This window comes from Erythrolamprus reginae, chromosome 5 (genome assembly GCF_031021105.1).
Source record: "Erythrolamprus reginae isolate rEryReg1 chromosome 5, rEryReg1.hap1, whole genome shotgun sequence".
NCBI classification, from domain to species: domain Eukaryota; kingdom Metazoa; phylum Chordata; class Lepidosauria; order Squamata; family Dipsadidae; genus Erythrolamprus; species Erythrolamprus reginae.
In genome coordinates, this window is record NC_091954.1 from 4,190,788 (window position 1) to 4,204,422 (window position 13,635).

General features: G+C 43.9%; 1 protein-coding gene across 9 annotated transcripts in view; it reads right to left on the bottom strand.

Moving 5' to 3' along the window:
* Positions 1-13,635, bottom strand: part of ZMIZ1 (zinc finger MIZ-type containing 1) — a 479,806-nt gene that overhangs the window by 75,327 nt on the left and 390,844 nt on the right. For all 9 annotated transcript variants that reach the window (XM_070751999.1, XM_070752003.1, XM_070752002.1 and 6 more), the window contains one exon: positions 8,102-8,237. In XM_070751999.1, the coding sequence (XP_070608100.1) occupies positions 8,102-8,237 (136 nt within the window). The remainder of the gene's footprint in view (positions 1-8,101; positions 8,238-13,635) is intronic.

The window sequence follows — 13,635 nt, forward strand, 5'->3', positions numbered from 1 at the left end:
AGAGGGAAAATGAGAGAGAAAGAGTAAAAGAGAGGGAAGGAGAGAGAGAGACAGAGAGAGAGGGAGGGAGAGAAAGAGAGAGAGAGAAAGAGGGGAAGTGAGAGAGGGAGAGAAAGAGAGAGGGAAAGAGAGAGAAGGAAGGAGAGAGAGGGAGGGAGAGAAAGAGGGAAAATGAGAGAGAAAGAGAAAGAGAGAGGGAAGGAAGGAGAGAGAGACAGAGAGAGAGGGAGAGAAAGAGAGAGAGACAGAGAGAGAGAGGGAGGGAGAGAGAGAGAGAGAGAAAGAGGGAAAATGAGAGAGAAAGAGAGAGACAGAGAGGGAGGGAGAGAGAGGGGGAAGGAGAGAGAAAGAGAAAGAGAGGGGGGAGGGAGAGAGACGGAGAGACAGAGAGAGGGGGAGAGAAAGAGAGACAGATAGAGAGAGGGGGGGAGGGAGAGAAAGAGAGAGAGAAAGAGGGAAAATGAGAGAGAGAGAGAGACAGAGAGGGAGGGAGAGAGAGAGGGGGGAAGGAGAGAAAGAGAAAGAGAGGGGGAGGGAGAGAGACAGAGGGAGAGGGGAGAGAGGGAGGAAGAGGGGAGAGAGAGAAAGAGAAAGAGAGAAAAGAGAGGGAGAGAGACACAGAGAGAGAGAGAGAGACTTCAAGATATAGACTCAGTTTTTGAGAATAAAGTTTGGGGGAGTGGGGATGGGGCTGGAGGAGAAAATGAAAAAAAACAATCTCTCAGCTATGACTACCTATAGTTTAATGAAAAGAAGGACCAGGGGAGACAGGATAGCAGTCTTCCAGTATCTCAGGGGTTGCCACAAAGAAGAAGAAATCAACCTATTCTCCGAAGCACCCCAGGATAGAACAAGAAGCAATGGGTGGAAACTAAACAAGGAGAGAAGCAACTTAGAACTAAGGAGAAATTTCCTGACAGTCAGAACAGTTAATCAGTGGAACAGTTTGCCTCCAGAAGTTGTGAATGCTCTAATACTGGAAGTTTTAAAGAAGAGATTGTATAACCATCTGTCTGAAATAATGTAGGGTATTCTGCCTGAGTAGGGAGTTGGACTTGAAGACCTCAAAGGCCCCTTCCAACTCTGTTCTTGTTGTCTACCAATCCAGATGTTCAAAAGCATATAAAGGCGACTAGATAAATAGCTACCACTTTGGTGGGAAGATAATAGCTTTTCTGTTAAGATATTCATGAACTGGCAGAGCCCATGGTAACAAGGTCAGCCGATGAATAAGCATAGTAACTAACTCAGCCAAAGAGAGCTAAACACTTCTGAATCTGTGCAGAGAATCAAAACTGAAAACGTAAGCTTAAGGCTGGGCATGGCTCTGTTCACTCTGCACTTTCAGCCCACTCTGTGCTTGTCTGCTCTGCTGAAATGAAACTAATTCCTGCTTGTGTTTACTTGAAGAAATAATCTACTTCCGGTATTGTGTGTGTGTGTGTGTGTGTGTGTGTGTGTTTGTTTGTTTGTTTATTTATTTATTTATAAAGAAGTTAATGAACCCCAGCTGAACAAGTCATCTGGTGTGTATTTCTAGACATGGATTTTTCTGCAACAAACTCTGATACATTCCATGCGTCTTCTGCATTGAGGCATGCTGGCCACATGACCACATAAATCATTTTCATGCAATGCTGGCTCCAGTGATGGGCTCGTAAGGGTACAGTCAGGTACACAGAAATGGTAGAAAAATTTTGAATTTTTTCTTTTTTTGTCTTCTGGGCTCTGAAAAGTGTTCGGAAACTTCAGATCGTGCAGAATGCGGCCGCGAGAGCCATCGTGGGGCTTCCCAGATTCACCCACGTTTCTACAACACTCCGTGGCCTGCATTGGCTGCCGATCAGTTTACGGTCACAATTCAAAGTGTTGGTTATAACCTTTAAAGCCCTACATGGCAGTGGACCAGAGTACCTCCGGAACTGCCTGCTACCGCACAAATCCCAGCGACCGATAAGGTCCCACAAAGTCGGCCTTTTCCGCGTCCCGTCTACCAAACAGTGTCGTTTGGCAGGCCCCAGGGGAAGAGCCTTCTCTGTGGCGGCCCTGGGCCCCTGGAATCAACTCCCCCTGGAGATTAGAACTGCCCCCACCCTCCTTGTCTTTCGTAAACTACTCAAGACCCACCTATACCGCCAGGCATGGGGGAGTTGAGACACCTTTCCCCCAGGCTTTTTATATTTTATGTTTGGTATGTATGTGTTGTTTGATTGTTAAATATGATAGGGTTTTATATGCTTCTTTTTAATATTAGATTTGTCTTGCTATAATATTGTTTTTGATTACTGTTGTGAGCCACCCCGAATCTTCAGAGGGGGGCGGCATACAAATCTAATAAATTATTATTATTATTATTATTATTATTATTATTATTATTATTATTCCTATCACAGTAAATATGGTTGAATGTGTATAATTTTAGAAGAGCTGTGTGAGTGTGTGTGTACATATACTAATATGTATGCACACATATGGCATATATACATAGAATTAAAAAGTATATTTTGCATGTTCAGTAATAATAAATAGATAAGGAAATTGCATCTCTTTGCGGCGAGGAGAGCCATAACCTAAACCCTTGACGTGAGTGATGTCAAGATGGCCACCTTTAATCCAGTCACATGACCTTTAAGCCACCCCCCAATCACATGATCATCAAGCCACTCCCACCTGGTCACATGGCCAACAAGCCATGAGCACAGTGTGGTAGTAAAAAAAAATTCAGCCCTTCACTAGCTGGAAAACCTTTACCTTTACAAAGTACTCAACTTTTGTTTTTAATACTGTCTATTTTGGGGAAGTGAAGTGAATATGGACCGAGCGCAGGAGAATTTGAGATGAAACTAAGTCCAGGAAGGAAGAAAACGGTAAGTGCAGATAAAACTATGGAAGATAAGGCTATTTCTAGGACAACAGAGTTCGGAATAGTTAAAGCAATGTTTTTTCCAAACATTCTACATAACCTTTTAAGATGGATAGTGAGAAAAACTGTGAATACTGGCTTTGGAAATGGTTCCGCGGGATATCTTGGAGAGTAAGAAAAACCAGCCGTTCTTGGACCAGATAAAGGTTGACTTCCTAGAGGCAGGCAGAGATAGTGAAGGAAGGCAAAAGCTTTTCAGCAGTTCCAAGAAGGCTCCATGTCCATTTATATCACTCAGGTGACAAGGAGGACCCAGAGAAACATAGAAACATAGAAGACTGACGGCAGAAAAAGACCTCATGGTCCATCTAGTCTGCCCTTATACTATTTCCTGTATTTTATCTTACAATGGATATATGTTTATCCCAGGCATGTTTCAATTCAGTTACTGTGGATTTATCTACCACGTCTGCTGGAAGTTTGTTCCAAGCATCTACTACTCTTTCAATGAAATAATATTTTCTCACGTTGCTTTTGATCTTTCCCCCAATAACTTCAGATTGTGTCCCCTTGTTCTTGTGTTCACTTTCCTACGAAAAACACTTCCCTCCTGGACCTTATTTAACCCTTTGAGATATTTAAATGTTTCGATCATGTCCCCCCTTTTCCTTCTGTCCTCCAGACTATACAGATTGAGTTCATGAAGTCTTTCCTGATACGTTTTATGCTTAAGACCTTCCACCATTCTTGTAGCCCGTCTTTGTACCCGTTCAATTTTATCCATATCTTTTTGTAGGTGAGGTCTCCAGAACTGAGCACAGTATTACAGTGAACCCTCGATCATCGCGAGGGTTCCGTTCCAGGACCCCAAGCGATGATCGATTTTTCGCGAAGTAGCGGTGCGGAAGTAAAAACACCATCTGCGCATGTGCAGATGGTGTTTTTACTTCCACCGCCGCAGCGTGTTTCTGGGGAGCGCGCGCGCGTTGCTGGGGCCGCTCCCCAGCTGGGGAGCGGATCTGGGGTTTCCCCAAGCGCGCGCGAGTTGCTGGGGCCGCTTCCCAGCTGGGGAGCGAAGCTAGGCTGCCCCAAGCTCGCGCGCGTTGCTGGGGCTGCTCCCCAGCTGGGGAGCGGATCTGGGGTTTCCCCAAGCGCGCGCGCGTTGCCGGCTCCGCTTCCCATGTGGGAAGCGAAGCTAGGCTGCCCCAAGCTCGCGCGCGCCGCCCGCCCGCCCACGCTGTTGCCGGCTCCGCTTCCCAGCTGGGAAGCGGAGCTAGGCTGCCCCAAGCTCGCGCGCGCCGCCCGCCCGCCCACGCTGTTGCCGGCTCCGCTTCCCAGCTGGGAAGCGGAGCTAGGCTGCCCCAAGCTCGCGCGCGCCGCCCGCCCGCCCACGCTGTTGCCAGCTCCGCTTCCCAGCTGGGAAGCGGAGCTAGGCTGCCCCAAGCTCGCGCTCCATCCCACCGCCGCTGGGGTCTTACCGGGGCAAGAGGGGGAAGACCCAGGGAAGCCTCTGCCCGGCGGGGAAACTCCACCATCTACGCATGCGTGGAAGGGCACGCATGCGCAGATGGTGGAGTTTACTTCCGGGTTGAAAACTAGCGAAATAGCCCTTTCGCGATCCTTGAGGACGCGAAACTCGAGGGTTCACTGTATTCCAAATGGGGTCTCACCAGCGCTCTATATAAGGGGATCACAATCTCCCTCTTCCTGCTTGTTATACCTCCAGCTATGCAGCCAAGCATCCTACTTGCTTTCCCTACTGCCCGACCACACTGCTCACCCATTTTGAGACTGTCAGAAATCACGACCCCTAAACCCTTCTCTTCTGAAGTTTTTGCTAACACAGAACTGCCAATGAGAGATCTCCAGATGGCCTCAAGGACTCTCTGAAAGGATGCAAATGACCAGCTGCTCGCCAGGAGTATAAATCCTCCCATTCCCCACCATTCACTCAGAGCTGAAGAAGCTTCTGGGGATGAGAAGCAAAACTTCTTCAGGGAGTAACAAGAAAGCCCACTTGGAATAAAAACTACTTTTGGGAGAGCGTGTGTCATGTTCTTAGAAAACACCTGCCATAATATTAATGGCTGGTCATAAGATGCCCACAAGGCACATGGTTTTAGTTCCTTCTCTACCTCTTCTCGCTTTGCAACTTTTTTTCTGTATTCTTTGTTTAACTCTATTGGGTTTTTTTAAAAGTACACATTCAAAACCACCGACACATATTGGCTACTATTACTATGGTTGGTTGCGTAGTCTCCAGAAATTTAGACTGGGTTTGGCCTATCAAGTCCTTCCCAAAGGAACTCAGATAGGCTGGTTTTGTTTAATAATACAGTGTTCCCTCGATTTTCGCGGGTTCCAACTTCGCGAATAGCCTATACCAAGGTTTTTCAAAAAAGATTAATTAAAAAATACTTCGCGGTTTTTTTCCTATACCACGTTTTTTCCCACCCAATGACGTCATATGTCATCGCCAAACTAATAATTTTTGCAAATAAATAACAAAAAAAATTTTTTTGTTAATAAATAATTATATTTATAAATATCAGGATCACTAAGTGTCTTATTCAATGGTGAGTACCAGTAATAATGATGAGTAAATGGTTGTTAAGGGAATGGGAAATGGTAATTTAGGGGTTTAAAGGCTTATGATACTGTCCATAGCCAAAAATGGTGTATTTACTTCCGCATCTCTACTTCGCGGAAATTCGACTTTCGCGGGCGGTCTCGGAACACATCCCCCGCGGAAATCAAGGGAACACTGTACTAACAATATTATTACATGCATGGGCAATCTACAGTTTGGTTCTCGGTCTAAAACTGGTGTAAGCTTAATAATTCAAGTCCTAACCAAAGATCTATGATATTATCGTTGTTTGAACAGGTTGGATAGCCTAGACTAGATTTGAGAGCCGCAATGGTGCTGGGGTAGGCAAAGTTGGCTCTTCTATGACACGTGGGCTTCAACTCCCAGAATTCCTGAGCTACGTTGCTTGGCTCAGGAATTCTGGGAGCTGAAGTCCACAAGTCACAGAAGAGCCAACTTTGCCTACCCCTGGCCTAGTGGTAAAGATGTTTGCCTCCTACTCACAAGGTTGAGAGTTTAATCCTATCTAGCATCGGATATTTCTCTCCTAGGGTGCAAAGAAAAAAAATATCTACTGTGAACTGCACATAGGTGTCAGGAAGGGAAGCCAGCCAGTAAACGCCCAGCTTCATCCCGCCAACCCAACTCTATGGAATTGCAGGGTTGTAAGAGGGAGGTTTAGACTGGGTTTGGCATTTTTACCTGCCTATTGTACCTGGGAGAGGCAGATGTTCACGTCTGATGGTGTTAAAGATCTTATTGCAGGATGTATTATTATTATCATTATTCTTTTCTAATAATAAGACATACATGGCCCAGATGATGTCTTGTCAGTATAAATGACAAGTTTTTGTTTGTCTATATAAAACTTACAATAATTCACCTATAACATTTGCAATAATTTATCTACAAAATCAAAATAATATTGAATGAGATACTGACCTATTAGTACTAGAGGACAGGCCCACGCGTGATCATTAAACAGAAACAGTCATTTTTTCACCCAAACACCTTCTCTAAAAGTCTATTTGCACAAAGAATAGTCCTCGTTTAATGACTGTTCGTAGTTACAGTGAGTGCATTTTGGCTGGTGAGGCAGCCCTGGGAAGAAACGGAGCCCTCGGTGACACAAAGTCAGCTTGCTCACTTGTGGCGCATCTTGAGAAGTGCACAGGTGTATCCTCTGATGGGTCTGGTTCCTTGGCAAGCCAAGCTACTAGTAGCATTGTGGTCTCCTGGCTACTGTAATAGAGCCATGTGCTTATAATAATAATAATAATACGAGGGTCGCCCAGAAAGTAATGCACCACATTTTTTTTTCTCAGCCTACAGTAATGGTATGAATGCAAAACTTTAGATATACATTATGTGAATTGTCAGGAGTGCGTGTGTAAATTTTGCTTTTCTTCAGGCAGATAGCGTAGCTGCAGCAGTGTTTCTGTGCAGCATCTGTAAGTGATGTACATTACAAGCAACGTGTTATCATTGAATTTCTCACTGTGGAGAAAGAAACTGTTGGGAACATTCACAAACGTTTGTGTAGTTTATGGAGAATCTGAGGTCGACAGAAGTACGGTTAGTCGCTGGGCACAGAACTGTGAGGCCATTAGAAACATAGAAACATAGAACATAGAAGTCTGACGGCAGAAAAAGACCTCATGGTCCATCTAGTCTGCCCTTATACTATTTTCTGTATTTTATCTTAGGATGGATCTATGTTTATCCCAGGCATGTTTAAATTCAGTTACTGTGGATTTATCTACCACCTCTGCTGGAAGTTTGTTCCAAGGATCTACTACTCTTTCAGTAAAATAATATTTTCTCATGTTGCTTTTGATCTTTCCCCCAACTAACTTCAGATTGTGTCCCCTTGTTCTTGTGTTCCCTTTCCTATTAAAAACACTTCCCTCCTGGACCTTATTTAACCCTTTAACCTATTCAAATGTTTCGATCATGTCCCCCCTTTCCCTTCTGTCCTCCAGACTCTACAGATGGAGTCCATGAAGTCTTTCCTGATACGTTTTATGCTTAAGACCTTCCACCATTCTTGTAGCCCGTCTTTGGACCCCTTCAATTTTGTCAATATAAGACACTTCGATGATTTGCAAAGTGCAGAAATGGCTTCGTGACCAGAACTAGGAGTGGTACTGACAGGGCATCCACGCCCTTGTGTCTCGCTGGAGGAAGGCCATAGAACAGGACGGAGATTATGTGGAAAAATAGGGAGTGTAGAAGAAACATCCTTCTTTCTTGTGTGTAAGTTTCATTGTGTTCAATAAATAATTGTTGAAGGAAAAAAATGTGGTACAATACTTTCTGGGCGACCCTCCTATATACTCAGATGTTACCTTAATAGATCTTAGGTCCTTGGTTAGGACTTGAACGGTTCCAATTTTACCAGTCTGGGACTGGTAAAGATTAAATCTATAACAGTAATAAGCCAGCAAAATGCAAACCGTGGCTTCAGGGACTCGTTTCTAACTGACACTAGGACATAGGAATTTCACTCAAGCCTCTGAAAAGAAACTCACTCTACCTTTCTTCTGGGAAGGTAGAAACTTTACAGCAGCAACTGTAAAAAGAGCCTTTTCGGACTGGAACTAATTTTGCACGTGTCGTTTCAGGGGGAAGATTTGCCCGGGACTCACCTATGCGAAAGGGAAGGTTTCATGGAGTTCATGGGTGCTTGCATGGGAAGTTTCCCCGGAGGGTCGTTTTGCCGGCTTTTCTGGTGACGTAGCAACAAGAGTCGTCCGAGTTCTTCACACCACGATGAAAGAAGCGCTGGGAGAAAGAAGGGAAAGAGAGAGAGAGATAGATAGGAAGATAATATATAGTAGATTTAGATTAGATTAGATTTATTGGATTTATGTGCCGCCCCTCTCCGCAAACTTGGGGCGGCTCACAACAATAATAAAAAACAGTACATAATAACAAATCCAATACCCACCAATCTAATTACAATTTAAAATTAGTAATTTCATAAAACAATCCCAATATATATAAAAAACAGGCACACAGTCAATCAATCAACAAAACAACATGGGCAAGGGGGAGGTGTTTTAGTTCCCCCATGCCTGACGGCAGAGGTGGGTCTTAAGGAGTTTACGAAAGGCAGGGAGGGTAGGGGCAATCCTAACCTCAGGGGGGAGCTGGTTCCAGAGGGTTGGGGCCCCCACAGAGAAGGCTCTTCCCCTGGGTCCCGCCAGATGACATTGTTTAGTCGACGGGACCCGAAGAAGGCCGACTCTGTGGGACCTAACCGGTCGCTGGGATTCGTGCGGCAGGAGGTGGACTCGGAGATATTCTGGTCCGGTGCCATGAAGGGCTTTATAGGTCATAACCAACACTTTGAATTGTGACCGGAAACTGATCGGCAACCAATGCAGACTGCAGAGTGTTGGAGTAATATGGGCATGCTTTGAGAATATTTAAACAATGGGAGAGATTTCAGAAAAGAGAGCTAAGTATGGACAGTAGTTTGTGTGAACTGATTGTGTTGGGCAATCTTAATTTCATTCATGCAAATCCGTTGGAGAGCTTCATGCCATTTGTTCTTCCAGATCCCTCAAACAGAATACAAACATGAAACCGAATTGTGGGAAATGTAAAAGTCAGGAGGGAACTTTTTATCATGTGTGGTGGCAATGCCCCAAAGCGAAGAAATATTGGGGACAGATAAGGAGATGGCTACAGGAGATAATAGGAGAACAAACGGAATTTAAACCTAAATTATTCTTATTAGGAATAATCAACCAAAAGATAGAAAATTGACGGCAGAAAAAGACCTCCTGGTCCATTTAGTCTTAGGATGGATGTTTAAATTCAGTGACTGTGGATTTACCAACCACGTCTGCTGGAAGTTTTTCCCAAGCATCTACTACTCTTTCAGTCAAATAATATTTTCTCACGTTGCTTCTGATCTTTCCGCCAACTGACCTCAGATTGTGTCCCTTTGTTCTTGGGTTCACTTTCCTATGAAAAACCCTTCCCTCCTGACCCTTATTTAACCCTTTAACATATTTAAATGTTTCAATCATGTCCCCCCTTTCCCTTCTGTCCTCCAGACTCTACAGATTGATAAGATAAAGAAACAACGCCAATACGCCATTTTACACATAGTAACCGCAGCAAGAAGTATATACACTCATGGTTGGAAACCTGACAATCCACCAAGCTATGAAAGGATTATACACAAGATACTGGAATGTGCAGAAATGTATAAGCTCACAATCAGAGATGAAAGGCAAGGAAGAAGAAGTATTCCACACCTATAAGCGGTAGGACAGAGATACAAACATGTATAAAAAATAAATGTAAATAACTGTCAGAAACATGTGACACAGTATTGTTAAAAATGTTTATTGACATGTAAATTGGAAAAAATTAAAAATTAAAATTAAAAAAAGAAGAAAAACATCATGCAAAATTCTTCTCTTCCACTAGCTATCAAATGCTAAACAGGGAGGAAAGGCCATAAGTATGTTCCCTCCATCTGATCACCAGGACAGGGCAAAGAATCTGGGCTCCCCCTCCGTTTTTATTGTGCCCTTCTGTATGGTAATCTAAAGCAGTGTTTCCCAACCTTGGCCACTTGAAGGTACGTATTTGGACTTCAACTCCCAGAATTCCCCAGCCAGCATTCGCTGGCTGGGGAATTCTGGGAGTTGAAGTCCAAATATCTTCAAGTGGCCAAGGTTGGGAAACACTGATCTAAAGAAAGGAAAGAGGGAGGAACTCTTCGAATCCCAGCAACTAGTTAGGTCCCACAGAGTGGGCCTTCTCCGGGTCCCATCAACAAAACAATGTTGTTTGGCGGGATCCAGGGGAAGAGCCTTCTCTGTGGCGGCCCCGGCCCTCTGGAACCAACTTCCCCCAGAGATTAGAATAGCTCCCACCCTCCTTGCCTTTCGTAAGCTCCTTAAAACCCACCTCTGCCGTCAGGCATGGGGGAACTGAGATATTCTTTCCCCCCCTAGGCTTCTACAATTTATGTATGGTATGTTTGTATGTATGATTGGTTTTTATATAATGGGTTTTTAACTGTTTTAGTATTGGATTGTCACATGTTGTTTTTACCACTGTTGTTAGCCGCCCTGAGTCTATGGAGAGGGGCGGCATACAAATCCAATAGATAGATAGATAGATAGATAGATAGATAGATAGATAGATAGATAGATAGAGAGTGAGAGAGAGAGAGAAATAATCCCTTTTAAGGCGTCTTCTTATTTTGATCGGGTGTGATGTGTTGTAAGCAGAGACTCAATGTCTAAATGTTTCTCCCTTAGCCAAGGAATCTGACAACAACCTTGTGATCAAAAGTGGGTCACCTTTCGTCCCCGGGGAAGGCAACTTAAACGGGCCAGCAACCAAGGCTACGCAACCTCCTTCTTTTCATTGCTTGTTACATAGCCGTTGCAGATAACAATCACTACCTAACATTGTAGGGTAGCCTTTTCAATTCTGGAATTGGCCGGGGGAGGAGAAGAACTACTAGGATGAAAAAAAGAGAATGAATGAAAAATTCTGGGGAATTGTTGGCTCGCCGTTGGAACAATTGCCAAGGCAATATATCTTCTCGCCAGCCAAACGTAAACTACAATGGCGTTAGATGGAAACTATCCATCTTCGTGACCGCGGACCGGATGCAAAGTGTGAGTTGCTCTTTTTAAAACTACAGCCGATGGTATCTCTGACAATGATGGCAAAAAGACACAAACAGTCATCTGTGTTGTTTTTTTAAAATATATGGATCTGGAAGGAGGAAGACTGAAAAGGCAGAATAAAAAAGTAGGCAGGAGCAGCAAAGGTTAATTTATTTATTTATTTATTTGGTCGGTGGGCTGCTTGGTTTCTATAACAGTCCATCTCAGCAAATGAATTTGGACTGTGCCTTTCTGAGCAGATTGGCTGCAGTGATGGTCAACGCGTAGTATTCAGTGGAACTGCATCTACATGGAGGGATATATGCAGTGGAGTAGCCCAAGGCTCTGTTTTAGGCCCAGAACTCTTCAACATCTTCATCAATGACTTGGATGAGGGGATAGATGGGGAACCTCTTCCACTCGAAACAAAGTACCCTACGAGACTAGACTTTCAATCCTGGGCCTAGAAAGCTTAGAACTAAGACGCCTTAAACAAGATCTAAGTATTGCCCACAAGATCATATGCTGCAAGGTCCTGCCTGTCGGCGACTACTTCAGCTTCAACCACAACAACACAAGAGCACACAACAGATTTAAACTTAATATTAACCGCTCCAAACTTGACTGTAAAAAATACGACTTCAGTAACCGAGTTGTGGAAGCGTGGAACTCATTACTGGACTCTATAGTGTCATCCCCAAACCCCCAACACTTTACCCTTAGATTATCTACGGTTGACCTCTCCAGATTCCTAAGAGGTCAGTAAGGGGCGAGTACAAGTGCACTAGAGTGCCTTCCGTCCCCTGTCCTATTGCTCTCCTATATCTCCTATACCTTTCTTCTATTCCTATATATCTTCTATTCTTTCATTGATATATTCTATTACTATATCTTCTTTTCTATTATTTCTTAAATATATTTTACTATGAGTATCTCCTCTATAACCTTCATTATGTATTTTACTATGTGTATATAGATATATACCCACTAAAACCCTCATTGTGTATTGGACTAGATAGATAGATAGATAGATAGATAGATAGATAGATAGATAGATAGATAGATAGATAGATAGATAGATAGATAGATAGACAGACAGACCAACCAACCAGACATGATAGCAGCCTTCCAATATCTCAAGGGTTGCCCCAAAGAAGAGGGAGTCAATTTATTCTCCAAAGCACCCAAGGGTAGAAAAAAAGAAGCAATGGGTGGAAACTAAAGAAGGAGAGAAGTGACTTAGAACTAAGGAGAAATTTCCTGACAGAACAGTTAATCCGTGGAACAGGTTCCCTCCAGAAGTTGTGAATGCTCCAACACTGGGAGTTTTTAAGATGTTGGATAACCGTCTGTCTGAAGGAGTGTAGGATTTCCTGCCTAAGCAGGGGGTTGGACTAGAAGACCTCCAAGCTCCCTTTCAACTCTGTTATTGTTATATTGTTATTATATATATGGCTCCCCCTGCAGAAGAAAGAAAGAAAGAAAGAAGGAAGGAAGGAAGGAAGGAAAGAAAGAAAAGGGAGGGAGTGGGAGGAAGGAAAACGGGAAGGAAGGAAAAAGAATGAAGGAAAGAAAGATGGATGGATGGGAAGGGAAGGAAGAGGAAGGGACAGATGAAGGGAGGAAAGAAGGAGGGAAGAGAAGGAGGAAGGAGAAAGAAAGAAGGAAGGAAAAATGAATGGATGGGAAGGGAAAGGATAGATGGTAGGAAGGAAAGATAGTGAAGGAAAAGGAAGGAAAGAAGACAGAAAGACAGACAGAAAGAAAAGAACCAAGCAAGAGGCACCAAAGGTCCACTTCAATGACATTTGAACAGTAACGAGGGCAAAAATACTCCTCTTATGATGGTTGAGGAATGGCTGCAAACCTGCTTTTAACTGGACCAATGAAATGGCCCCGATAAAAGATAGAAACATAGAAGTCTGGTGGCAGACTAAGACCTCATGGTCCATCTAGTCTGCCCTTATACTATTTCCTGTATTTGATCTTAGGATGGATATATGTTTATCCCAGGCATCTTTAAATTCAGTTACTGTGGATTTATCTACCACGTCTGCTGGGAGTTTGTTCCAAGGATCTACTACTCTTTCAGTCAAATAATATTTTCTCATGTTGCTTTTGATCTTTCCCCCAACTAACCTCAGATTGTGTCCCCTTGTTCTTGTGTTCCCAACAGTTTGACTGCAACTGACAGCTCAAATCTCCACCCAATTTATTTATTTATTAATTAATCAGATTTGTATGCCACCCCTCTCCGCAGACTCGAAATCTGCTCGGCACAAACCCACAATCCGCGGACGGATTCTGCTGTCCACTGTCCACGGGCTCAGCAGCAGCTTCCGAGTTGTCAGCAATCTCGTCTCATTGACACCCCGAGCACGAGAGGCTGCCTTCTCCCGGTCTAATGAACGGATCGAGCAGCGAGCACCAAAGCAGCCCCAGATGGTGCCAACAGTCAAGGCGGCTCCTTCCCACCAGACCAGCCAAAAGCAGCTGTGTTTTCCCTCCTTCCCACCCCTTTATTAAGCGGGAGTGCA